The sequence below is a fragment of the Colletotrichum godetiae genome (assembly GCF_030913485.1).
Source record: "Colletotrichum godetiae strain CBS 193.32 chromosome Unknown BDP55scaffold_10, whole genome shotgun sequence".
Classification (NCBI taxonomy): Eukaryota; Fungi; Ascomycota; class Sordariomycetes; order Glomerellales; family Glomerellaceae; genus Colletotrichum; species Colletotrichum godetiae.
The window spans coordinates 862,560-888,478 of NW_026851258.1; the positions used below are offsets into that span (position 1 = coordinate 862,560).

At 50.4% G+C, this 25,919-nt stretch overlaps 9 protein-coding genes across 9 annotated transcripts; 4 read left to right on the forward strand and 5 right to left on the reverse strand.

Moving 5' to 3' along the window:
* Positions 1-22: 22 nt before the first annotated feature.
* On the reverse strand, positions 23-1,927 carry BDP55DRAFT_692094 (Alpha/Beta hydrolase protein; the record flags this gene model as incomplete). Its single annotated transcript, XM_060577068.1, has 3 exons — positions 23-792; positions 853-1,738; positions 1,790-1,927. The coding sequence occupies 3 exons, from the start codon at positions 1,925-1,927 to the stop codon at positions 23-25; spliced, it is 1,794 nt and encodes a 597-aa protein (XP_060432614.1).
* Positions 1,928-4,887: 2,960 nt separating this feature from the next.
* On the forward strand, positions 4,888-5,619 carry BDP55DRAFT_766316 (uncharacterized protein; the record flags this gene model as incomplete). The annotated part of the gene is made up of 4 exons (XM_060580964.1): positions 4,888-5,026; positions 5,109-5,251; positions 5,376-5,401; positions 5,469-5,619. Exons 1-4 carry the CDS (start codon positions 4,990-4,992, stop codon positions 5,617-5,619), a joined length of 357 nt encoding a protein of 118 aa, XP_060432615.1. The 5' UTR covers positions 4,888-4,989.
* Positions 5,620-7,495: 1,876 nt separating this feature from the next.
* BDP55DRAFT_655603 (fungal-specific transcription factor domain-containing protein) lies at positions 7,496-10,340 on the reverse strand. The gene has a single exon (XM_060574327.1). It carries the CDS (start codon positions 10,183-10,185, stop codon positions 7,867-7,869), a length of 2,319 nt encoding a protein of 772 aa, XP_060432616.1. The 5' UTR covers positions 10,186-10,340; the 3' UTR covers positions 7,496-7,866.
* Positions 10,341-11,036: 696 nt separating this feature from the next.
* On the reverse strand, positions 11,037-12,183 carry BDP55DRAFT_726273 (uncharacterized protein; the record flags this gene model as incomplete). Its single annotated transcript, XM_060579124.1, has 4 exons — positions 11,037-11,316; positions 11,376-11,667; positions 11,723-11,850; positions 11,909-12,183. 4 exons carry the CDS (start codon positions 12,181-12,183, stop codon positions 11,037-11,039), a joined length of 975 nt encoding a protein of 324 aa, XP_060432617.1.
* A 629-nt stretch (positions 12,184-12,812) lies between these two features.
* Positions 12,813-14,714, forward strand: BDP55DRAFT_702489 (X-Pro dipeptidyl-peptidase C-terminal non-catalytic domain-containing protein; the record flags this gene model as incomplete). Its single annotated transcript, XM_060577941.1, has 2 exons — positions 12,813-13,855; positions 13,917-14,714. Exons 1-2 carry the CDS (start codon positions 12,887-12,889, stop codon positions 14,712-14,714), a joined length of 1,767 nt encoding a protein of 588 aa, XP_060432618.1. The 5' UTR covers positions 12,813-12,886.
* Positions 14,715-15,217: 503 nt separating this feature from the next.
* On the reverse strand, positions 15,218-17,256 carry BDP55DRAFT_605809 (major facilitator superfamily transporter; the record flags this gene model as incomplete). The annotated part of the gene is made up of 4 exons (XM_060571107.1): positions 15,218-15,985; positions 16,067-16,917; positions 16,992-17,023; positions 17,097-17,256. The coding sequence occupies 4 exons, from the start codon at positions 17,254-17,256 to the stop codon at positions 15,352-15,354; spliced, it is 1,677 nt and encodes a 558-aa protein (XP_060432619.1). The 3' UTR covers positions 15,218-15,351.
* Positions 17,257-18,447: 1,191 nt separating this feature from the next.
* On the reverse strand, positions 18,448-19,594 carry BDP55DRAFT_546990 (phytanoyl-CoA dioxygenase; the record flags this gene model as incomplete). The annotated part of the gene is made up of 3 exons (XM_060568707.1): positions 18,448-18,611; positions 18,672-19,324; positions 19,383-19,594. 3 exons carry the CDS (start codon positions 19,592-19,594, stop codon positions 18,448-18,450), a joined length of 1,029 nt encoding a protein of 342 aa, XP_060432620.1.
* A 583-nt stretch (positions 19,595-20,177) lies between these two features.
* On the forward strand, positions 20,178-22,524 carry BDP55DRAFT_702491 (uncharacterized protein; the record flags this gene model as incomplete). The annotated part of the gene is made up of 13 exons (XM_060577942.1): positions 20,178-20,249; positions 20,300-20,382; positions 20,460-20,480; positions 20,535-20,601; positions 20,660-20,731; positions 20,796-20,815; positions 20,865-21,038; positions 21,093-21,157; positions 21,233-21,403; positions 21,455-21,603; positions 21,658-21,837; positions 21,890-21,990; positions 22,038-22,524. 13 exons carry the CDS (start codon positions 20,178-20,180, stop codon positions 22,204-22,206), a joined length of 1,344 nt encoding a protein of 447 aa, XP_060432621.1. The 3' UTR covers positions 22,207-22,524.
* Positions 22,525-22,559: 35 nt separating this feature from the next.
* On the forward strand, positions 22,560-25,916 carry BDP55DRAFT_655611 (P-loop containing nucleoside triphosphate hydrolase protein). The gene has a single exon (XM_060574328.1). The coding sequence runs from the start codon at positions 22,999-23,001 to the stop codon at positions 25,465-25,467; it is 2,469 nt and encodes an 822-aa protein (XP_060432622.1). The 5' UTR covers positions 22,560-22,998; the 3' UTR covers positions 25,468-25,916.
* The last annotated feature ends 3 nt before the right edge of the window (positions 25,917-25,919 follow it).

The window sequence follows — 25,919 nt, forward strand, 5'->3', positions numbered from 1 at the left end:
TTCAGCGTGAATCGTGCGTCTTTCACAGCTCTTCGGAGCTTATGTCCTTCACTCTGTTCCCTGTTACGTCCGTCTCCTTGTGTGCTGTAATAACTTCCTTCGCAATCTCGGTCCAAAAGTCGCATGCTGACTTTGTGTTCTGGTCGTCGGGAACATCAAGCGGGAACGCAGAGTACGGCGGCCCGATTGTGAGCACATTGGTCAGCTCGTTTCCGCTGCCATCTGCCACGGGCCAGGCCGGGGGCTCATGAAACAAGACGCTCGGCATGGAAAGTGTATTCGGGTTTCCACCCGATAGCGCAAAAGATGCGAAGTACGTCTGGTACGCCTCAGCCAGATCGGTGTCGATGAGGGCCACAGCATAAATATCAGCCTCGACGGCGCTGACATTGTTCTTCTCCAAGATAGCCTTAGCCTCGCCGTAGTGGTTGGAGAACAGGGGAACCAGGTCTGACGCGTGGCGGGCTAATGAGGCAGTCGGAAACCCGTACCGCATCATATGCGATATGCTCGGAAATGCGGAGTACAGGTCGCGGGTGTTGCAAGTGAAGCTAGCGTCGCGGATCACGGTCGCGATGCAGAGCCGATAGTCGCCGTCATAGGGGGGTTCGGTGCATGGGTATTGGGCAGCTATCTTCTGTCTTTGAGACGCCAGCTCGGATCCCGGGAGAAAGACATCAAGGAACTCAGCGAACGTATCGGAAGAAGTCACAAACGACGGGGTGAAGGAAGCAGTCTCGTTGAGAACGTGTGAGATGATTGTCGACTGAATAGAGGACTTCCAGTATCTACCTGAGGATTCGGTATTAGTCAACCTGTACCAAAACTCAGTTATGAGTGTCGATTACTCACCATTCGCGAACAAAATGGTTGGAATTGTAGTGATCCACTTGTCGTCCACAGCTGGTCCAACGGGGAACAGACCAGTCTGTTTGACAGTGTCAAAGAGTGCCTGGTTCGCGTCCGTCAAGTTTGTAGATTGCTGCAAGCAGGTAAGATTAAACGCCTGGCCACAACCGGCAAGACTTGAAAAGTTCTGATAGACCTGGTCCAGCTTGCCCATCGGGCTATTATCCCAGGCCCATTCAAAGGCTGGGCTCTGAACAGCAAAGGTCTTGAATGTGGGATCTACAGCACCGTCTTCGCGGACTAGGTGGTGGAGGATAGAACCGGCACCGGCAGACTCGCCCCAGGCACTAACCTGAGACGCATCACCAGACACCTTATTGATGTACTTTTGTACCCATTCAAACAAGAGAGCCTGGTCGTACAGTCCCGCATTTGGCTGATCACTCTTCTGCATGTAGTCTCCCGAAAGCCAGCCGTAAGCACCGAGGCGGTAGTTGCCGGCGACAAAGATTGTCTGGTAGTTGCTTGCTGTGATGACTGACTGGCCAGTGTATAAAGGACCGATTTGGTTCTTGCTCCCGAATGCGAACGCGCCGCCGTAGATCCAGACAACTACCGGCAAAAGCTTCACTGGAGGGGCGTCAATTACCGCCTTTGGTACGTAGAGATCGAGGAACAGGCAGTCTTCGCCTTGCAGAGTGACCTGGTCATCAGGGGTATCGACGGGGTTTTGACCACCTGGGGCATTATGGAGACCATTCGGGTCAATTTGAATGCAGTTGCGTCCGTCGCTGACAGGCTGGATAGCTGTGCTTGTTGACGTCGGGAAGGCAGGGGCGCCGAAACGGGGAGGATTAGCTCCAAAACGAACGTTCTCGAATAGATAAATCTATACAGGCCGTCAGCAAAGCGACCGTTTCCTCGTCTATCTATTGCCTACATCTGGATCATCTGTCATAGGTTGACCTTCGTACACTCCCCAGGGCAGCACCAGTGTTGGCGGCAACGCAGCTTCTGCACGAAGAGTCGGTAGATGGGCAAAGCCCATTAGGCCGTAAACGAGGACTCTCGTAAACATGGTGCCGACACGATCCTCAAGCGAGATAGGGCCTTTGGGTAGTGGTAGAAAGATTCTGACATGGTCAATGGATCTTGGACAGGTCTAACAATTTATGTATTTCGGACAAAGCTCGCATGAACAAAGTTATTAGCAGCTGTTCCTGTGCCAAATGCTGTGGCGTCGAGCTGAACTTAAGCGTGAGCAGACTGACATGGCATCGACGGATATGGCCAAGGTAGTTCAAGGTTCAGCCAGCCAGCCACTTCCCGGGCCTGCAAACGTGGATATGCACTCAGTACTCAATTGCCGATTGTTCCAACCCCGCGCCTGTGATTAGCGGGACGGCACGCAACTAGAGTCAGCGTCTGCAACCGTACGACCTTGTCAAGCGCTCATACAACTTTCAAGAACGCGGCGTCACCAGACATAGATTCCTTGAGTACTTCAGCTGAAACTGATTAGATGCCTGTTATCTTGCGGAGCGGGGGCGTGGTGTCATCAATGTAGCTCACATACCGTGAAGAATGTGCTCAAGCCATGGCGTGAAGTGTGGCGGTCTCTGCAGAGACACTGGAATTTGCATGAAGTGTTGACACGGCCACGTGCATTCCTGCGTTTCTGTTCCATGTGTAGCAACATACAAGCTTCGCTTTGACGGTTTTTTGCCGTTTTCTTCTACTGTCAAAATGAGTATTCGATTTTAGAAGCCTGACTTCTCATAACCGCGTTCATAGAGTCGCCTACGTTGAGTAATGACTAGCGAACGCCGCTTTTGTCTAGGATGGTCGACCAAGTGCTTCGCACGGCGCACATCCCAGACTTGCCAATGTCCGCCCCTCATCACGTCCGGAGTGGTTACTAATTAGCTGAGTTGAGACTGAGACTCTCTTTCGGCAATGGGAACAGCTAGCCGAAAGAAATATACCCGATTCCGACAGGCAGGACAATACCGCCAGATACCACGTGCCGTGCGAGCTTATCTGGGCTGATATTACATATGTCCACCGGAATATACACTGTCATATTATCTTATCGACGCTGGGTAATACTGCGCTAGATAACTGCGCAGCAGACGAAATTGATATTCCAGCTGTACTGCGATTAGTTGTGCATTACCGTATTAGCCCAGCCCTAGGTAGTAATTGCGGGCGTGAATACTGTTGCCTCGCAACCTGCATTGTCGCGTGCCTCGTTCTATTTGATCACGTTGGCTTGGTAAATCTTTGTGTATACAATCAAGGCCATAGCCAAAATCGTGCAGGATTATTCGGCAGCTAAAATTTGCTGAGAGTCATTCTCGTCAAAGTCGTGAAGGTCCATGTTTCGTCATTTCTGCTCCATAACGGCCTCTTCCGCATTGGAGTCTACATGCGGTCAGGCCAAAGCCTCGGTCTCCCCTAGAAACTAGCATCACTTTTCTTGTCGTCAGCAAACTTGAAGGCAATCTTAACAAACTCTCCTTCAGCTTTCACCGAACACTCCTCCTCTCAATGGAGCTTCGGGCTGGTTCGGGCGACGTATCTGAGCTTTTTGTCAACAGGCTAGGGCTTGATCATGTCAATAAGTAAAGAGGACCAAGACCTCTGGTTTTTAAGAGACTGCCGCAGCGAATATCGTCACGGCCTGGCCGGAGGCCGTCGGTCCTACGGAGGAGAAAAGGGTCCATTCTTGCAGCAGAGCTTATGAGCTAATGGAGCTTTACTTTTGTAAATCGTACTCTTAAGGGAGGCAAGTTGGACAGCAGTCCTTTGTGGAAAGGCGCGAAAGGCTTCTCAAACGTTGTTTCGCTGCTGTTGGGCATTGAAAATTTGGCTTGTGAGTCGGGTATTCTAGAGATAGTACCTTAGAAACAGAAGAGCTGGTCCGAGGTCGGAGCATGAGCATGTCGCACGAAGTCCAAGAGCGGGAAGTCAATGCCAGCTACTGATCGCTTCCCTGCCACTCCGGCAAAATCATGGTCGGTTCAATTGCATGTTGGCAGCAGCCATCAGGCTCGTAAGTTATGTCTCTTTGGAGTTGTCCAGTTCCACAGACGAACATTATACGTATGGCCTCGGGTGAGGATTGATCAACGCGGCAGGCGCTCTTAGCAGCGGCGACATGTCCCTGCAAAAACTAGCTCGAAGTTGCGATCGTTCCAGCAGCCAACCAGAAGGCGAAGACAATCGTTGCGTTTTGCCGATCAAGAGGTCTGTGATTGCCAAGCCAGCATTCAATGTTACCAACGTTTTGACTTCTTGAGGTATTTCTTACAGGTAGACATAGGCAGGCCAAGCGGATAGTCAAGAAGTCTTTTGCTCAGCCTGTCTGGCACAGCGGTCTACGCAGCGATGAGTATTATACACACCGACACTTGATTGCCATTGTGCCTGAGATACTACTAAAATCTGTGGCAGCCAGATGTCTTCGGAAAAAAGGGCTGCAATGGCGCCACTCCCCCAATAGATGATCATTGGGATGACGACTTGTCAGGGGAGAACAATGTCAGCCAACGACTACACGTACGTGGAAGGCATGTTCACGATGTTTAGCGTTTCAACCTCTAAAACACGTTGAGATCCTTTCTTGGGGAGAAAAATGGCTCGAAAGGGGTAGGAGGATGCGCAGGCGTCTTAATGCCGTGAGGGGTGCTTTGTGGCTTCCGGTTGACTCCGTTGACACACATGCAGTAGACAGCGTCTAAGTATGATTTACGCCGCTGACTGGCTCGTCAGGGAACATAGGGGGGGGGGACATTCATCACTTTCACGACGAGAAGGTGAGACACCGGTGCAAGAAACATATGTCTGGAAGAAGATCAGCGCGTCTTGGACAATACTTTGGACATGCTTTGACTCTTTTCAGGAGGGGCGAAAGTGGAGAGACCAGATCTGTAATTGTACGACATACGTTCACGGGATAGGGTAAGAGAGAGCAGATATGAAGATATAAAGGCGCGTGTTTCCAATCATCTAGGGCGATAATACACCACGGCGTCACACCACCTCGCGCACTCCACACATGTCTCTATCCTGAACCCAAGGACTACATAACTCTACCCTCAAGCAGAAACCCCTTCCCCCCTGACGCAACTTTTGACCATGTCTGCATTTAACGATGATCCTGGGTTCAACGTTGGTATGTATATTCTGCCTCCCAACGTAATGTTAGGAAGGATGTGCTTGGAATACAGAATTCTGACCATAAACTTTCCGAACAGGTGCCCTCGTTACCCTCTGTCCTCCATGCCTTGAGCAAGGCGACAATTTATGGATGGCAAAGCAGATTGAGATTCACCACAACCTGCCACCGGGAGATGATTATGGGCGCCGTCAAATCGACTGGTCGTTTGGTCCGGTTAAGGTACGTTTACTCAGGTCTATCAAGTCTTAGGGCTTCCAACGCCACAGTTTCGTCATTGTTGGCCGTGCCCACCTGGCCATTCCCTTGGATAGATTTCAGCTGACATGTCCGTCTTGGTCCTCAGACCGTTGGCTACGTCGATACCAACACGTATGAAATCCTTTTGACCATCTCTGTCGCCGGCATCAGCCTCGGTAACGTCTTTGACAACCTCAAGGACAATCACTGTCAACATCAATCTTCTATCGGCCAAGGGCAAGATCAGTGTCTATCTCAGAAATGGCCAGGAGGTCTGGATTCATCTCGACATTAAGATCGTCTTTGACGGCCACTACCAGGGGATTATAAGATCTACACTATCTGAGTGATGGCAAACGCCAAACAAGTCTTATAGCTACGTGTCGCAAAGACCATCTCCAGCTGTTCATAAGTTATGCAGTATCATCTGAATTTCAACTTTACTCCCTAGTTCAAATGCGGATACACTCCATACATTGGGTTCAAATACTTAAGTACGAAATAGGGGGAACACATTTTTTTGGAGTTTCTCTAGCAGATAATAACCAAGAATCAAGTGAGAAACGGATTTCGCATCTGCAAGACTTTGTGGCATTGGTGGACAAAGAAGCGGGTACTTCGTCCGACAGCACATGCAGGCTTCGAAACTTGGTCACAGTCACTCAAGCAACATGACTTCGCTTTAGGGCCATAAAGGCTTTCTCAGTGCAACAACCTGTTCATCGACTATCCTACTTACTTCACAGGACTTAAACCCCAAACAATCAGCCGAACTCGAAGCCACATCTTGGAGCTACCACACGCACCGCTGGAGATACGAATGAAACTCATCATGAAGGGTTTCTTCATCAGGATCTAGTGGTCCCCTAGCATTTTCCAGTGTAGCAAGAAGTGGCACCGCAGCAAACGTTCTTGTGGTTGGAGCAAGTGCAAGACCAGATCTGACGAGTGACAAGCTCGTTGACGACCGCTTCAGCGCGAGCCTCCAAGGCTTCGGTGCTTTCGATAGCGGGAGCTGCTATGGCGTGCGCAGCGAAAACGCTGATAATGGCGGCGGCGAATAATCTCATTGCGGAGTTTTGGTAGGGCTAGCTGAGCTTGGGCAGTCAGCGTTAGCGATCAGAGAAATCTATTATGCCTCTATAAAAGTTTAGATGCAAAATATGACTCACTTACTTTGTAAGGATTTAATATGGAAGGCCTGTGATCTTCTGTGACTAAGTTGAGAATGTTTGTGATGAGAATATCAGCAAGAGGAGGGCGGGCAAACTTGATAGTTTATATACAGTACATGTATACTTGAGTAGGCTGGCAACAACAACAAAGATTAATGCAATTATCATATTAAACCCTCAAGACATATCAAACGGGCACTAAGACTATCTCATCGGAGATCCCAACGTGTTTCGGAATAGGATTCATTCACTCCTAGCTCAACTCCGTTGAGGCATAGCACATGACTTTGGTCACTCCATACCTACCCAAGCTGGCCTGCAACATCTACGGCAAGTTCGGGATAGTCACCGGAAGCGGCATGATATCGTTTTCATTGGAAGATGTAAGGTATTGTGATAATGCACTGCATACATACATGATTGCTACATCTGAGAACGAGAGTATCTAAACACAGGTGACCGAAACGTTCACTTGATCGCTGAATTAGTGATGCTCCCTTAATTTGACACATAGCCCTCTAGCACATGCAAATATATGCGGCGTCATTCGATGCATAGCGATATTCTGCGGCACCGCAATTCGTTTACTGGGGAGAGTGGTTATGGCCTAGGTCTAGAGCTCGGATAGCCAACGGATTCCATTGACGTCCGGAGGATTGGACTCGCAGGCTTTTCGTGGAGACACAGGTTCCGAAGGATCCGGTTGCATCAAAAGCACCAGATTGAGGGTGGGCAGTGAAGGAATCACCTGTAAAGAAGCGACTCTGGTCTCTATGTATGCGTTATGCATGCAGAGATACTGGCCAACTTCTACAAAGCATACTTCGCTTCAACACGAAGTAGCCTGATGTTGACAAAACAGACCACTATTGCATGAGAGACAGCGAGAATTAAATCACCAGCCAGTAACCCTCACGACCGAGGATCTCTGAAAACCATGCGCGAGAACGATAAGCGCATGGGTATATGCTTGCGAGTGAATATTCAATGACCTACTGGTATATAGGTCAAGATATAGCCAAATCGATTCTGATGTAAGATTCGGCTCCAGGAAACGATGTAGACGTACTGAGTGGTATGGTGCATCAGCCCGTCGAATGGTGACATTAGGTAAGTCATATTTCAACCCGATTCTATCGCATGATTTCTATCACATTCCCCGCTTGAGGTGATGGCCAATCCTTCCGACGCCCGACTACAGTGATGTAGCTGGATGCTTGGCTGCAAACACGAGGTTGCATCCAAATCGGTACCTCGCTACCCATTGCCATATCTCAAACAAGGTTGCAACCATACTTCGTAGACTGAAGATTCTCGGTTTATGGTGCCTGGATCAGAACACCGACACGCCCACCTCAATTGATGCAAGAGTCCGTAATACTTGACCTATTACAATGAGTTTACATACCTAGACAAAATATATCATGACTGTGGCCGCTGCTCTATCCCATCCGCAAAATGCCCATCTGTTCCTAGCATCCCCCAAAGATGCTCTAGCCGAACACCCCCAAACAAGTCTGTGTTGCTGATCTCGGTAAACATCCCCGACAAATCCGGAAGCTCGAGATCCATCAGGTCAATATCCGCGTCTACATTTGCCTCGCCGGAATCCCTTGCCGGCGTTTGCATAGCCTGCCAGGGCTCGACTGTCGATACGCTCAGCGAAGCTCGGTTCTGACGATGACCAGACACAATCTCTGACATGTTGGACTGCAGCACGGAGCACGCTTGGATGAATCGAGGGTTCTGGGTGACTTTCGTATACTGCTCCTCCGCATACTGAGCTGCTATGCCCAGAAGCTCCAAGTCGGACCGTGCAAGCCGTGAGCTAGGTTGTTTGAGAATGTGGAGAGCTAGTGCTACCGCCGACATGAGGGGCTGGGTCATTGTGAAGACCATAGACTCTGATCTATTGTGGCGAGACTGGGCGAACATGCCGCCGTTACCGCCGCGCGGCGTAGGCGTTGCATCATCTGCAATCTCGCCAATGAGTCTGGCCATTGCCCTCGCCGAGCCGATACAAATTTCAGCTCCTCGTCTGAGTCTTGTGAGCTCGACGGATGATAGTGCCCCCGAATCTGCCTGCGAGTTGATGTGTGTTCGATACATTGACTCGGGGAAGACCAACGCCGCTCGGTGGAGCGAGATAAGTGCGTGGTGATAGTGGATGGCGAGGAAGATGGCAAAGTGCTGATGCCCAGTATCGCACAGATCTGCATTCCCACTATTTGGCCCGGGAGGGCGGATCTCGGCTGGCAATGACTGGGCCCATTCCGTCAGAGCCGTATCTAGACGGACCGTGTCGCCGAGGAGGATTCGTGACGTTTGGGATTGTCCTGAACGGCGGTAGATGTGAGCGCTTATACTACTGATGATGCGTGATAACGATGCCCAGGGTTGAAAGTAGTCTATAGTCTGTCGATCGCCTTGACCTCCAGGGCTTGATGTAAATAGTGTCGAGGGTGCTGGGACGAGAATTGGTTCTGGCAGCTTTTGGTCACAGTCCGAATCGTGTATCGCACTCGGACGGCCAGTCTCAAGCTCCATTAACTTTTCAAGGGTGTAGCAAACCCACCAGACTTGACCATTCAGTTTTCGATTCGGCTGGTAGCCCGGCGAAGCTGTCGAATCTCCGGCGTCGGGGGGGTTGCGGGAATGCCGCGTCGAGGCGTGTCGGTGGAGCCCAATGGAATGAGCTATGCGGATGGCCTGGCCGAGAATTTGCCATCCTTGGCCCTCTTTACTACGGCCACGCAGCGCGATGGACAGTAGTAGCAGAGCCTGTACTGAAGCCAAGTATGGTGTTGATATTACATGCGCGAGAAGAGTGTATGCAGCAGTGAGGTAATGGCTCCCAATTTCAGCCAATGTTCCGGTTTCTTCGTCTGCACCGATACAAATGATGCTGTAGATAGAGACTAGCAGTGGAACTTGAGACGGGTCGATGGAATTTTGCAGAGATCCGGAGGCATCAGCATCCTGCAGCGTCGTAAGTCTGCCCAATTCCGAGCGAAGAGTGGGCTCGTCGAAGACGGGAAAGAGCGGGTACACTCTCTTCATGTAAACATCTAGATAGGCATCGAGTGTAGGAAGTGGAGGTAGGGGAGGGAGCTGAAACGATAGAGGAAGTTGGAACTCCTCAACATGGTGCATGCCAAAACGGAAGTAGGGTGATAGGGGCCGAAGACCGCGTTTGCGAAAGAAGAGATCGGCGAACATTGTCAGACTCTGCACACTGCTGCCGCCCATGAACTTGAGCCGATGCGGACTCTCGTCAGTGTTGAGGGCCATATCAGGATTCAGATCCGCGTGCTCATGAGGGCTGTGATTCTCCCTCGCATTGGCACGGTATGCCTCCGCGACCCATGAGAGCTTTCGCAAGGCTGCATCTTCGGCCTCAGAGCTTTCATCGTACGCCGGCGAGAGGTACTGCCGCGGCCTTGGAGAGATGGCACGGAGGTGATCTTGAGGTGTCTCGGAGACCTCGTGTACACTGCCGCCGCCCTGGCTTTGAGTGCTGGCACTCTTAGCTGCCCATTTCCGTACGGCCTGCTGGTTTGGGTTTCTTGGGTTCGTTGTCTGGCAATCGTCGCCGCGGAGGATGCAGTTGTGGCACTTCGGAGTCTGAGCGTCGCACCGGACCTTTCTTTTGCGGCATTGGTTGCAGGCCAGAGAGAGTCGAATGCGCTTGGGTTGGGAACTTTGTGGCTGTTCACCCGAGCTGGAGACGGAGTCGGGCATGACTGCTGACGGACGGTGAAAAAACAGAGGTTCTCGGTTGGGAGATCCGGACGGAGAGCTAGTCTTCTCCTCGGTCGAGGCCCGGATGTCTTCAACAACAAGGTATATACTGGAGACCCCTAACGGAGGGTCCTGTGTTACTTGGAAAGCAGATGGGTTGCATTCGTCAAGAAGAGGGATACGTGTGCCGGTTAGTTTATGTTGCATTTCCCCACGCGCGTCTGACCCGAGCGTGGGGCATACTTGACGCTTCCCCATGTCGAGTATGAACTCACTAGTGCCAATTCAGACCGCGATCAAGGGAACCCCGCCTTGAGAATCCGGGGGCGGGGGAGTACGGCAAAGTTCCTCGGAAGCAAAGGCCAGTCGACGCGCTGCCATTTGTAATTCTAGCTCAGGTTCTGTTTCATCGTTGCTGGGACTGAGGATATCGCGGGCTCCGTTTAATCGAGTTAGATGTGGGCATGTGAGGCCCATTCACTATAGGTAGCGAGCTGCCCGAAGCGGGCCGCACTCAGGATTGTACTTTGAGAGATGAAGTTTCTCACGTCAATTGGCAAACCGTTGACTTCACACCGGCTAACCAGTACTTAGGTAGACATTGAACAAGGAATAGAGATTCCATCTCCAGGACATGTAGATCCAAGTCAGCCACCAAATCAGCTGGCGGGATGAGAGTTAGGCCGTCCGGGTATTGGTCGGTTGGTGGGGCACGTACGGCATCTGTTCAAGTGAAGCACTGACATGTTCACAGGATCTCAACACAACCCAATTGATGAGGACAAGTTATTTGTACGCGGCCTAATAAGTATGTCTACATGATCTCTGGCGCCAGGCTGAAGTTGCGAATATCAGTAGGCCTTGACCGCCGCCAATTGCAACAGCCTGTCCGTCACGACGGGCTTCTCCAAAGGTTCCTCGCGTTCCTGTGGGTCAAGAACCCCGTCCCTCTTTGCTTTTCCTTGAGGATGAATATTGGTGTGCGGCCAGTGCGTGGTGCCTCCCCACGAGCGGAAAATCTCTGCCTTCTCCTGTAAGGCCTGGGGGTCTGCGAATTTCACAGGGGTGAAGCAGACGTACTGCGCGTGCCTGATTTGAGTTCCTGTAGGGTGTTTGGCATAGTGCATCGATCTTGATATGGTCAGCATGAGGGTTTGGCGGGAACTGGGGCTGTAGTCTTGGGGACATACCGTGAATCCCAAAGCACCAGGTCGCCTGGCTCAAGGTTGGGTTTGATGAGGCGGCATCCGCGGTCCTCGAACCACTTGACATCCTCTTCCTTGAAGATGAACAGGTCACGATAATTCTCTTCGGGAGGTGGGGCATCTTCATGGCTTGCCATCTCTCGGGTCTCTTTAAAGAATTGATCGTAGAGCTTGGCGGAGCCGTCCATCAGAATAAGGCCACCATCGTCATCTCCATTAGGGGCAAAGTTGAGAAGACCTTGGATGCACTGAAGACCCTTTCTCTTGGGATCCTGGTCTGGAATTTCTTTCTTAGGCATTGGAGCGATTGAGCAACCTGCAAGTAGACTTACCGCAGTGGGGCCATGGTGACCACTTCAAGTCCTTCTGGCGAGGGAGCGTGATGTTGAACATGTCAAAACTGACCAACAACTCCTCTGTCTCCCAAATATGAATGAACGGATTCATCACTCCAGGTTCCCTTGCGACAGTTCAGCACACGCACCAGGACTCATAGCTCCTGGAGGACGGCTACTCACATTCGTGCTTCCCACGCGAATCGCTCATGCGGAGCGCAATAGGACCCGTACATGCCACCCTTGAAGGAGACGGGGAGATGCTCAGAGGTCCATGTGTCTTCATTCTCCGGGTCAAATCCACGGTTGAATGATTTGAGCCATTCGACCTGCTTTGATTTGTAGTACTCAGCTCGCTCAGGAGTAATAGCGTTCTTAAGGATGGCGTAGCCATGTTCAAAGAAGAAGTCGCGCCAATCGCCGTAGTTTGACTTGGGGTTCAAGAGGCTCTTCGACATGTTTGATGTTCGTATAAGTATCTGGTCAAGTTGGTAATTCGGATGGTATGGGAGATACTCGGCTGGTCAGCTGTTGAAAAAGAGATTCACTAAATCTAGAATGATTGTCATCATTGCTACGGTTTTATGTATCGTCTCTCTCTTTCCCTAATTAGCAGAGATCTTGAAAGTCAACTCATGAGGCTATCCTGAGACCCGTATGCCAGGCTTCCCCGCATGATCTCATGCCTGAATCGATCTCTCATGCCTGGAGCCGCATTCCCTCGGGCTTCATCCTAGGCCCGGTTCGGCCATCCGTTTGACCCTTGGTTGATGAGACAGCTATTGTGTCTTCGGGCAGCTCGGTTCGGTTCGGTTCGGTTCGGACAATCTCTCTGGTATACTCTTCTCCGCAGTTTCGCAGCAAAGGCGGGGCCGGTTGCCCCGCGATTTGGATTAGATCTCATGCCACGGACTCCTTACCCCACCGAATCTTGCATATCCGCTTGGAGAGCCCGCTCCGGGCAGAGTTAGACCGAGGCATTCGAGGTATGGGACCTGAGCTACGCGACAACGCGATGTTCTCGTAGGACCATTGAATCACGCATTCCATAAAAAGAACTTTGTTTGCATGCTCAATGATCAGAGGAACCGCTCGTGATGTCAAATTACTTCACATTATCTCCGTCATCCAACCCTAAGTATCAACCGAATAAACACGATCATGCCTCTTCCAATTCAAATCGCGTATAAGCCAATTGGCAAGCCTGAAATCGGCACCAACAACTACCAGGGATTCACGCCGGGTCGAACCGAAGTCCTGCCAAAGGGCTGGAACGGCTATAATGCGAAGCCTCTCGAGAGCGACATTCGAATCGATCACGATGTCGAAATCAAAGTCCGAGACGGATGCAGACTCTACATTGATATCTACCGGCCGGCGGACAGCACCGAGAAGATCCCCGCCATCGTCGGCTGGTCTCCTTACGGCAAAAAATATAGTGCGCTTACCATGCTCCCGATGACACCATGGTCTTGCTGTGTCAAGAAGAGCGATCTGAGTGGCCTGGAGAAGTTCGAAGGTCTCGATCCGCAACGGTGGTGCCCCAAAGGCTACGCGATCATTAGTGTCGATAGCAGAGGCGCCGGCAATAGCGACGGTCAAGTCCCAATCATGGGTTTGCAAGATGCCGAGGACGCTTACGATGTTATCGAGGCTCTCGCAAAGTTCGATTGGTGTAATGGAAATGTCGGTATGGCGGGTAATTCTGCGCTTGCAATTGCTCAGTGGCACGTTGCTGCCCTCAACCCTCCATCCCTGAAAGCGATCGCGCCGTGGGAGGCCAGCGGCGATCTGTTCCGAGAGCAATTCGTGCGAGGTGGCATTTTCTCCATGAGCAACTTCGATCTAATCACCAGTCTTATTATCAAAGGCACTTCAGGCGTAGAAGATTTTGCGGAGATGTACCGCCGAAGTCCCCTTTCCAACATTTGGTGGGAAGACAAGCGCGCAAACATGAAGGCGATCAACATCCCGGCCTACATCTCTGGCTCCGACTTTAGCTCCATCCATACCATGGGTAGCATCAGAGGTTTCATGGAACTGGGCACGCCTGACAAATGGATTCGATGGAGTGCCTGGCAGGAATGGTTCGATCTGTACAGCGTACCAGAGACGAATGAGGATTTGGCAGTAAGTCTCAAAACTCTTCTTTGACGCTCTTTGTCGAAAGGTGTGCTGACGATTGCCGAAGAAATTCTTTGACAGGTATCTTAGAGGCATCGAAAACGGCTGGGAGAAGACGCCTAAGGTGCGGTGGACATCCTTGAGGTTTGGCGACCAGGAGCCAGAGAGCGACATCGGTTTCGAAGACTTCCCTCCACCGAACACCGAGTACAAGACATTCTATCTTGACAACGAAACACTGTCCGAGACCGCTCCCTCAAATCCCTCAAAAGTATCATACAACTCCGAAGACGGCAATTCGCTGGCCAAGTTCACCTACACTTTCGATAAACCCTCTCGCCTGATTGGCATCCCGAAGGCAGTCTTATACATGTCCTGCCCATCGCACGATGACATGAACGTGTTTGTCAATGTCAGAAAGCTTGATAGAGAGGGAAAGACCATGATGCACCTTTGCTTCCCGTTCTGGGCTGCACCTGTCAAGTCCATCCACTACATCCCGAAGAAAGAGCAAAGCAGCACCAATTTACATCTCGGCTCGGTCGGCCAGCTGAGGGCATCTCACCGAAACACTGACCCAGAGAGATCAATGCATCCTCAGTTCCCATTTCATCCCCACGACCGGGAAGACAAGATCCCACCTGGCACCATTGTGGAGTTAGAAATTGGTATCTGGGCCATGGGTGTAGATTATGAGGCGGATGAATCGGTCCAGGTGCAGATTGGCGGCCAATTCCCTTCCATCGCCGAGTACAAGGCATTTTCTACCGAGAGGCCAGACTATGAGAGGAATAAGGGCGAGCACTTCATCCACTGTGGACCGGAACATCAGAGTCGCATCATCCTCCCCTTTATTCAGTCATAATACTTCAAGAGCTGGATAGATGCAGTAATATCAGTATGTAGATGCTCTAAGATAACCTCAAGAAATGTCGAGTATATTCTGAGAATGATCACCGGCCTCGACTTGAAAGCTTCCGTGCCTACTACTCCATGACTCTATATTACTACTTGCTTTCCACCTAAGCGGCCTGATGCCGCGTGGGCTTGGGAAAGAGGAGCTTTCAGCATATTATGAGCTCTGTTGTAATCTTCCAATTTCATGTAAATTACCGAAGGCTTTGCTTTTGTGTTACGCGAAGAGGTGTTAAAAGTGCATGTAATTGGCAGCGTATTTACAGAGTCGGTAGTTCCACGGGACATTAAAATTACTTGATAATACAGCCCTCCCATCTTCTTGAATATGCTAGTAGAATACAGAGTTGCGACACAAACACGTAACACAGCAGAATTTCAAAGTTAGGTCAAAGATGACAGCACTTCTTTCCTCCACCTCAAACTCCTTTTTCCTCATTCAATCAGTGGCTCCATACCAACACACTATCATGAACATCCTAAGGTATTTACACGCAAGCTAAAGCTCGGGAGTCAGAGAGTCAGGTACCAACCACAACCAACTGACTTCGAATATTGGAAATCTCGTTGAACCACAGGTGACAATCCTAATGATTGTATGACGGGGTCGCTGCGGTGTTTGCAATAGACCATTTAGATACCATCTCCCTGATCTGAGTGCCCCAGATAAAGACAAAGATCCCGGCAGCACCTATACCTGCCGTAAGAGCTCCATAAATACCAAAGGCACCATCGTACCCCATGGAGGCGATGAAAGGTGTCACTCCATAGCTTGTTCCGAAAGAGATGACACCGCGCATAGCACAGATGATGACCAGCACCGGGCCAGAACGAGTCGGGTACGCATCGAGGGCATAGGTAATGCCGACCTGGTTTGCTCCAACAAAGCCGAAGTAGTAGGCATTCAGAGGAAACACAATGGCAAACCAGTGGTACCTATCAGGGTGCTCAGCTGCCTGGCCGTAGAGGACAGATGCTAGAGTACCGACAATGACGGGAATAATCAGAGGGATGAGTCGGTATTCCGCCTTGTGAACACCACCATTCCTTCTAGCGAAGAACTTGATAACCCAGTCTGATCCTCTACCTAAGATTGGAAGAGCAAGGAATGCGACCACAATTTGGCCAGTCATGGCGAAACTGACAACTGATGACTTCCAGTTATATGGAGCGTGCTGGAGGATCTCGCCGTATGTAGTACCAAGAGCAATATTGACGCCGCTATGAATTTAGATACGTTAGTGACAGTACACTGAAACTTTGTGAATGCATGGATTGGCTAAAGCCCGGGTTGCGTCTTACATCGTCAAGCCGTTGAGCAAAAGGGCCCACATCATGTCGGGGAAGAAGGTTACGAGAGCCACGCCGGTGCAGCATTGCCAGCCTTCTTTCCAGTCGTTTTTTTGGGTGAAGAGACGAAGGTCAGACGCAAAGGTGCGAGGCTTGAAGTTAACAAAGTCAAGCTGACGGGGCTCTGTGGTGGTCTTGCGCGTGAGCATCTCGGTGTAAACCCCGGTAGTGTCGTCGACTCCTGGGCCAGCTGGGCTGACGAAGTGGGAGACCTGGGCAGTCTGGCCTTGATATGCGGCAAGCGGGCGATCGTACTTGGTTTCCGGTACCATGAAGATGGCGAATATCAATGTAACGGCGGCGAAGCCGGAGCCCAAAAAGTACCAGCCAGACGAGCCGATACCGGCGGCGATGTAGGAGGTGAGAAGCGAGTAGACAGCGCTAAGTGTTGACTGCCAGAGAGTGAACCACATCAGACAGCGGGCGCGTTCGTGAAGGAAGTGGACTTCTTGCACCATCAGGGGACAAAGAGCCTCGCTCTGACCTGCAGCTAGTCCGAGTACCATACGAGCAACCAGGTGAGATGTGTAGCTCTTTTGAACACCGCAAAGGATAGAACCTATGACAGCCAAGGCACAGGATCCAAGGAAAACCGGCCGACGACCAACGGCAAGTGCAAGAGGCATTCCGATGAGGTTTCCAAGACCCATGAACAAGGACGGATAAGTCATGAGATGGGAGATATCATCGTATCCTCTTCCTTCGGCCGCGTACTCGGGGATGAACTCTCCGAGAAGAGCTCCAAGGCCGGAGACTTGGACGAGGCCGATCGCAGCAAAAGTCGCACAAGTCATCGTTATGATCTGTTCCACGAATATACGCGTCAGTTTTGCTTGGTATAGAGGCATAGCTGTCGATTTGTCGGAAGATGACTAACCCATTTCCTAAGTGGACTCAAGTTGAGGGGATCTAAGTTATTGAGTCGAAAGTTAGTAAGAGGCACCTGAGCTTCTGAAGGGACCTTGATAAATTTTCACCTTACCCCGTGGATCTGAACTTGGAGTTGGAATAAGATAAGTGATATCTCCATCAGCAAGTTGCACGTTTGCTTCGAAGTTGCCATCGTCGAATTGCGGCTTCTGAAGCAAATCAGATGCAGACTCAACCCTTTCTTCAGTAACCTTGTTCTCTATCTCGCCCATATTGGAGGTGTCTTGTGGGGTTGCTTTGATGAAATTTAGCTCCGAGTTTTGAAAGGAAACGTCTGCTGTCCTTTGTCCTCTGGTCAAGGACGAGGACTTGATGTTCGTGAATCGGTTGCTATCATCGAGTTCATCAGATGCCACGGGAAACTGCACGTATTTCTGCTGAACAGACACCCTGACAAATGTACTGAGTGCCATTCGTCAAGCTAGGTTCAGACCAATCTCTCGTGTCTATTGTTCTCCAGCCCTTGGCAGACTATCTCCCACCCCCAGATTCAACCCCAGACTTTGTGTGGGGGTGAACAGTCTGGGGTACAGGAGAGGGGCCCCGGCTTGGTCACTCACTAGTTTGCTTCGGCAGAGTGTGATCGCTCCAGCTGCGTGCGGGGAAGCCTACGCAAACAAGGACGTCCTGGGCCGCAACTGAGGATGTGACCCGTTTGGATGCTCCGGACTTGGAGTCTTCGGCTCAATATCCGTGCCGTTGTCACTCTGGCGTTGTTTATGCTCGGTTCGGAGATCAAGAATACTGCTCAGCTATGTTGCTACTTCGAAGTCAGACGTAGACGGCATCCGTTTGCCGGCTTGATTCGATCCGCATCGTCACATCGGCATTTGCATCGGATTTGAGTGCAGGCGAAGCCAAATCTCCGGGTCGGTCTCTGAACCGAAGCTCCATTCTCCGTAGAACAGATGAGCTAGAAACTCGTAGAGTAGACATAAGTGCTCGCTCGTGCGAATTTTGGTTATAATGTGCCTAACAGATCATCTCGTTCCGGGGCGTAGGTGCTAGATTGTCAACGTTGCTGTGGTAATGCATGTCCCTAAGCAAAATGAAATAATTATGAACACAAATGTAGAATCCTATTAGCGGGCAACAATCCTTGAGAATACTTGTCCGTTTCGTCCCATTTCAGCAATGCATAAATGGTCCAAAGGGTAGACACGTCGTCATACACCTGTAGAATCGACTGGCTCATGTATGATGTGGTCTTCTATTTGTCTTTCAGGCCCCTGACCGTCGTTCAGAAACTTTTTGCAGTCGACAACATCGTTGTGACCTTCAGAGTAAGTCTAGAAACCTGGTATAGTAAAGATTGTGGCATTGTGCGTGTAACTAAGCTAAGAATACAGCCTCTTAGCTCTTAGGGCGCCTCCCCGAATGTTCAACTAACTACCGGCTCTGGATCATAGCCGGATGTAAGGAATACCTGTAAGTTTGAAAGCTCGCTCACTCAACTTCTTGTCGTTCAGTGGTCTTTCCCTAACAATGTGATCCGGCTTTCCATTCCGGGTTGCGGTGTTAGACCCCGTGTGACGAGCGTTGGGCCAGTGGGTTGTGCCTAGTCGAGCTGTAAGAGAACACATTGTTAGCCTACCTTCGTCAAGTTTGACTGAGACCAATGACTTACACTCATATGCGGCTTGCTTACGCACGAGATCTTCTTGAGTCGCATCCGTGACAGGCATATAGCAAGTATACACAGCCATACGGTCAATCTTTCCTTTGACTGGAACATTGTAGTGCGCAGTGCGCGAGTCCCAGACGATAAGATCTCCAGGGTCGGCGCAGACCTTGATCCACTCGCCACCATGCTCCTTCAACCATCCCATGCCGCGGTCAGTGAAGCCATACCACTCCTTGGTCCAGGCTGGGATGCGTGGCTCCTCCTTGAGGTCTTCATGGAACTGCGCACTCAGGTTGTGGGAACCCTTGCACACAATGAGGCCGCCATCGTCGGGGCCGCAAGGGTGGAGGTTGACCAGGCCTTGGAGACAACGGAATCCAGGCTTCTCGGGATCTTGATCTTGGTGGGGCCATGGTTTATTTTCAGGAAGGTTTGCGCGATTCGCGAAGCCATAGTTGATGACGTCGAACGAGACGAGGAGATCTTCAGTGCCGTAGATCTTTTCAAAGGAACCGACAACTCCAGGCTCGCTGCGGATGTCCCAGACAAAGTCTTCATGACAGGCTCCATAAGCCATCAGCATACCCTTTTCATTGATGATGGGCAGCTTGTCTGGATGGACGGTTGATGAATCATTTCGATCATAGCCGAGGCCACTGCTTGCGGTCAGGGCCTTGTGTGCAGCCGAAGGAACTGAGATCGAAGGGTACTTACAATGACTCCAGAAGACCGTACATCTTGTCCGCATAGCTATCAGCACGCTCCCTGGGGATGGCGGCCTTGATAACGGCATATCCATCTCTGAGTAGCTCGTCACGCCAGTCGCCGTAAGACGGGTCCTGGCCATCCATCTTCATTCTGCTATCGTCAACAGTCTTGATCGCAGCGCTGGGCTGCTCAGTAATTGCAACAGTTGTGGTGGCCATTGTGAGAGATGTTCGACTTCAAAAAGACGTGAATGGAAGTGGAGCGATTGAATCTTTTACTGTTGTCACAACTTGCAAGCTGTAAGTCTATTTGACCTTCACCACTTCCAACAATCTTGCCACTACATCTGCAATCTAACTGATGTGATCCCCATTTTTTTGCATCCCTGTGAAGACCTCCGAAGTTGTAAGCCGGATGTGATGGGCTTGGTCCGGTTGGGTCCTGCTATTGCGAATTGAGCACCTCGGTTCGGTTCGCACGCTCGGTTCGGCTCACTGAAGTCGGCCAACTGGATCCCAACACAGACAGAGTTGCCTGCTGCAATAATCCAAGTGTCGGAGGTCCAAAACAGACGTCGGAAAGTGGACGAGCTCAGTTATCGGCTGGGCATTCGGCAAGGGAAAAGGACTAATGTGCCCCGTGGCCTTGTCCGAGGAAAGGTCTTGGCTTCCGACCCTGGCTCATCTCTCTTTCGACAATATCGCAGTACTTGATCCCAATTCCGGTCCAAAGTCTTGAAAATTGCTTGCTATTGGCATCCCTCATCCTCTTGTATCAAAGCCGTTAGTAGTCACTGCCAAGATGTCTATTTCGGGCGAAAGTGACTTGTTCAACATCATCATTGTTGGCGGAGGCATTGCAGGATTGTCCGCGGTAGGTGTCTATCGAAATAGGCGAAACTTGAATCATCCTGACTGATCTAGGCAATTGCGTTAAGAGGACCGAATCGGAAGATCACTGTGCTAGAACAAAGTCGCCTTAACCGAGAGATCGGTGCCACAATATCGTGAGATTTTCCGCTACGTGCATCACTAAGGCGCAGCCTCTTCTCAAGAAGTTACCTAGCCTAATGTAAAGTTTCAGCCTTCAGCCCAATGCGTCGAAGTAAGTAAACATCTTTGAACCAAGAGAAATTCTTCAAGTAGCTGATGTCTGCAGGATTGTTGAGAAACAATGGGGTCTTGAAGAAAGACTTACCAAGTCGGGGTCCATGGCCGACAAAGCTGTGAGCTTAAGACCGAAAATCCGCTCAGCACCATGACTGACAGCATAATTCTCCTTAGTTTCGCATCTTCAATACAGAAGGAAAGCTGCACGCCGAAATTCCATTTCACTTGAAAAAGAGCTATGGAGCTGTATGTGTCTTACTGGTTGCCCTGATTTGTCACTTCCCCATCCGAGTAACTGAATGTGATACAGGAGCGAATGATCTATCATCGGTATGAGCTAACGGCAAAAAAATCATCAATCAGCGGACTAACTAGAAAGTATTGATCTACATGATGCTCTGAAATATGCAGCAACACGACGCGAAGAAAATGTGACTCCTGTCGAACTTCGAACGGGCTGTGTAGTTCGGGAATGCGACCCAGAAGCTTGCACTGTGACCCTCGAGTCCGAGGAGGTACTTACTGCAGACCTCGTCATTGGAGCTGATGGAATGTGAGCGATTCCTACCCCGAATCTGAAGGATAATATTCTCTGATGTAATCATAGCAAGAGTGTTCTTCGTCAATCAATTATCGGGAAGGAGGCCCCCGCAATACCAACTGGACTGTCTGGTGAGCGCGAGCTTGTCATATTGGAAGAAGGATTGCATATAATATCGAGGCTAATGAAAACCTGGACCTAAATAGCATATCGACTCGTGATTGACAGCTCCGAGCTGGAACAAGACAAGGATTTTACATCTGTGATAGACCCGCGGGAGTCATTCACCACCATGATTATGGGACATGATAGAAGGATCATCATGGGCCCCGCCAGGAACGGGTCCATCTACAGCATTGTAGCTCTCGTCCCCGATGGTAAGCGTCATATTTCCATCAATGCAGTACAGCCGTGGCTAACTTAGGAAGATAAAATGCAAGAAAATGCCGACGGGAAGTCGTGGACCACGAAAGGTGACCCAGATATGCTCAGAGAGACCTTTGACGTGTTTCCAAAGTGGGCCAAGACCGTTTTTAAGAATTGCACAGAAGTCGGACTCTGGCAGCTGCGTGATCTGGTGAGCCTGGAGTGAATCCTGCTATCTCAAGTGACAGTTCTGACGGTTGTTTAGGACCCCTTGGACACTTGGTATCGGGACCGTGCAATCATCATTGGAGATGCTGCTCACCCGATGCTTCCAACGCAAGGACAAGGGGCTAGCCAGGCTATCGAAGATGCGGAGGCTCTCGGGGTCATCTTTTCAGACATTAAGGGAAAGCCGACAGCAGCCGAGATCCAAGAGAGGTTGAAGGTACGTGTGTGAATTTCAAATGCCAATGGCTAAGAGCTGACTCCCTGAACAGAGAGTATTCGACTGTCGGTGGGAGAGGGCTACGCTCATCCAGGGCTACAGCAGACAGGCTGGAAAGCCCGCGACAGATAAGGCCAACAACAAGATCACAATGTCAGTAATCAAAAAGAAGCATTTGGATTTGTTCCTAATGACCACAGGAATCCGGCCGAGTTCATGGACTACAATTGTACGTACAGTGGCGCGAAGCACTGGATAGAGCGCCAAGAAAAGGGGAAGGCCTTGATTGAAGTGGAGGAGTCAAAGAATCCGGAGCCAGTCTTCGTTGCGACGAAACAGCTGGCTAGAATCTCTTTGGGCAATAAATGAAAAGTCTATACTGGCGCCTCAAAGGAGAGATACTCAACAAACGACAAGGATAACATTAGTCTATCCAATATTGCCACTCCGTCGTGACTGGGTACATAGACTACCTTCATCACATTAGACTAGAGTCATACTGTTGTTCAGAATCTGCCCAATTACGTCAATCTGCGCGAGAAATCGCGAAGCTCTTGCTTTGAGTCATTTAGACGTTGCAATTGAGCTCATTGCTACCCCTCAGCCACCACGCAAATTGATATCATCTTTTCTCTTGGTCTAACTCGCGGTATTCGCAATTCGTTTTGGCCTCAGTGGTTCTGTGGCCCAGAGTCTGAAAGGCTTCCCCCCCACACTTTACGAGCGCTCAAAATGTTATCCATTTTAATTGTGTCGGTGCCCGAATGTTCCGTTGTGCGACGATGCAAAGTGAATCACAAAGAGCCGCCGGGATGAGTCAGACGTGGCCGGGGGGCTGAGTTTCAAGGCCAAAAAAGTGGATTGGACCACGGCACTTTAGTTGAATTTACAATCCCATTCGGGATACATCGTAAATGTTCATGGTGAAAATTATCAGCACTACCGATGCGACAATGAACCAATGCTGTCTACAGCAGTGTTACACAAGATAAGATGTCATAGCGTCGGGTTTCTCGCGCAGCACGGCTATCCCCGGAAAACCTAAAGCAATACCTTACAATCAAACATTTTTCGTAATTACTTAGGTAAAGTACTTAAGACAGAGAAATAGTTGCGAACTTTCACAACAGTTTCATCTTCATCTCCATCAAACCCTTCGCGATGGTCCCGCATCCGCAAGCCTCGCAGGCTCTGCACTACAGCTGCGCCCTGAGCTCTGTGCTCATCAGCCTGTCGGCTTCAATTTACTCGGGCCAAGCTAAGAGGAAACACACATCAACAAAGGATCACAATCATCGCCAATCAAAACTCAACAGATTTGTGAAACTCATCATCATCGTCACATATCTCTCTGAGATGGTTTCGGCAGCTCTTCAGCCTGACGCTTTCAATAGGCAGCAAGCTCATATCATTCATATCTTACTAGCAACTCTCGCCTGGACAGCGCTTGTGGCTTATCGGAATGTGCATCATGTTTTGCTCGGCGCATGCACCGCCACTATCTTGTTCGAGATTCCACTACTGGTTCTGGATTCTCGCGGAAAAGCCTTTTCCACCATTGATTTTGTCTGCCTTGTTTGCCAGGGGATTCGACTCTTTGCCATTTTCAGCTTGATTTTGGTTTCTTGGGCCACGAGTAGGACTCAGGTGGGCAGTACCGGAGTATGTTCCGAAGAATCTCAACCATTTCTCGGATCACATGCACAAGACGGACCAGCCGACTATGGAACCGAACGCTTCAGGGACGAAACCGACACCGAGATTGCCAGTGATGATTCCGAAAACGATGATACAGATGAAGACGACGACGACAGTGCCAGTATCAAGCGTCGACGAGCCAAGAGACTAGAGGAAACCGGCGGATGGCTGGGATACCTGAAAGACTTCAAGATCTTCGTCCCACTTCTGATCCCCAGGAACGACAGAAAAGTTCAACTATCGATCGTTCTCTGCATCTTATGCATAGCGGGTGGGAGAGCGATGATCATCCTGATCCCTCGTCAACTCGGCATCGTCACCGACAAGATCCTAGCAAAAGAAGCCCCATACGGTGCATTGGCCATCTGGTTGGTTCTGAGCCTTATCAGCGGCGAATCGGGCTTGGGTCTGATCGAGGCGCTGGCGAAGATCCCTATCAAGCAATTCTCGTACAGACAGATCACCAATGCGGCTTTTAGCCACGTCATGAACCTTCCCATGGAATTTCACTCTGAGAGAGACTCTGCAGAAGTCATGAAGGCCATTGAGCAGGGCGAAGCGCTCAGCAACTTGCTAGAGACTGCAGTAATCGACATATTGCCGACAGTGGCAGACATGTTCATTGCGCTCTGGTTCCTGTACTGGAAGTTCAACGCCTACGTGTCTTTAGCCATGCTTGTGGCTTCAGTGGCCTTCACAACCTTGGAGGTCGTCACTTCGAACATGAATCTTTCGAATCGCAGGGCCTCGAGCAAAGCCGAACGTGAAGAAGCACGCATCATGCATCAGGCTGTTCAAGGATGGCAGACCGTCACATATTTCAACATGCTCAATTTTGAAAGGCGCCGTTTTGGCCAGGCTGTGGACTCGCAACTAGCCGCCAGCCGTAGGTATGGGGTCGGCGATGCTTTCATCCAGGCTCTCCTTGAGGCGACCGTGCCAACCACATTCTTTGTGCTGGCATGCCTGGTGCTATACGAGATTACCCGTGGCCGAGCCTCCCCTGGAGATTTTGTCTTGCTCTTGTCGTACTGGGAGTACCTGGTCTGGCCTCTCAAGTTCCTCTCACATAATTACCGGTACTTGATGTCAGACTTGGTGGATGCCGAACGTCTTCTCAATCTCTTGCAAACCAAGTCCACAATCATCGAGAAGGAGAACGCCAGGGATCTTACGCCTGTGAAAGGTCACGTCGCATTCGAGAATGTCGGTTTCGCCTACGATCCGAGAAGACAGACCATTCAACAGCTGGATGTGTCGGCAGCACCAGGAAAAACCATTGCCTTAGTCGGAGAGACGGGTGCCGGAAAGTCATCAATCGTGAAACTACTTTTGCGATTCTACGACGTAACAAGCGGTCGCATCGCCATTGACGGCCAAGACATTCGCGACGTCACGCTCGCTTCGCTTCGTGTAGCGCTTGGTGTGGTTCCGCAGGACCCCTTGCTATTTAACGCTTCAGTCATGGAAAATTTGCGATACGCACGGCCATCTGCGACAGATGAAGACGTGTTCGAAGCGTGCCGAGCCGCTGCGATCCACGACCGCATCCTTAGTTTCGCCGACGGATACGAGAGCAAAGTAGGTGAGCAGGGGGTCAAGCTATCTGGTGGTGAAATTCAAAGACTAGCCATTGCACGGGTATTTTTAAAGGACCCGCCTATCCTCATTCTCGACGAAGCGACGAGTGCGGTCGACACGATGACCGAAGCGAATATAAAACATGCTTTGGAGACTTTGAAGAGTGGCAGGACAACATTTGTCATAGCATACAGGCTCTCCACGGTTGTCAACTCGGACAAGATTGTGGTCATTCACGAGGGTAGAGTGGTCGAAAGTGGTACTCATGAGGAGTTGTTGGAGGAAGGGACAAGATACAAGGATTTGTGGACGAGACAAGTCGGTGGTGCCTCAGACAAGAACAGAGTATAATGATGGATGTTTTCGGATTTTCTTCCCATTGGACTTTGATGAGCGTTTCAGTATTTCTAACCATTACCCACATGGGCCTGGGGCGTCGGTAGTGGCCTTGTCCTTCTGCTATCAGGCGTAGCTCGGAATTGTAGAGACTCGGGAAGAGTGGTATGTTTTGAGGTTTAGCTTGATAATTAGCGTTTTCACCTTTCGCTCTTTAGACGACTTCCATGGCAATAGCCTATGGGGCACAAAACGATGTATCCGTATCAGACTTCAGTGAATTGGGAGCACGAATCTCCCACTAGCCCCAAAGTGGCGTGGATCGATCGGACGGTTGGGGGACATGCGCTTAGATCGACAGGGACCACCAATGCCGTCACCGAGAGGGATAACTTTTGTGTCGGACATCAATATTTGTAGATTTGTCCGTGAGTATTCATAAAGGCGGCGGCCAAAGATCTGACCTC

Excerpts from the sequence above, each read along its gene's own strand:
- BDP55DRAFT_655611 (XM_060574328.1), top strand. The coding sequence starts at position 22,999 with ATGGTCCCGCATCCGCAAGCCTCGCAGGCTCTGCACTACAGCTGCGCC.
- BDP55DRAFT_655603 (XM_060574327.1), bottom strand. The coding sequence starts at position 10,185 with ATGCCCGACTCCGTCTCCAGCTCGGGTGAACAGCCACAAAGTTCCCAA.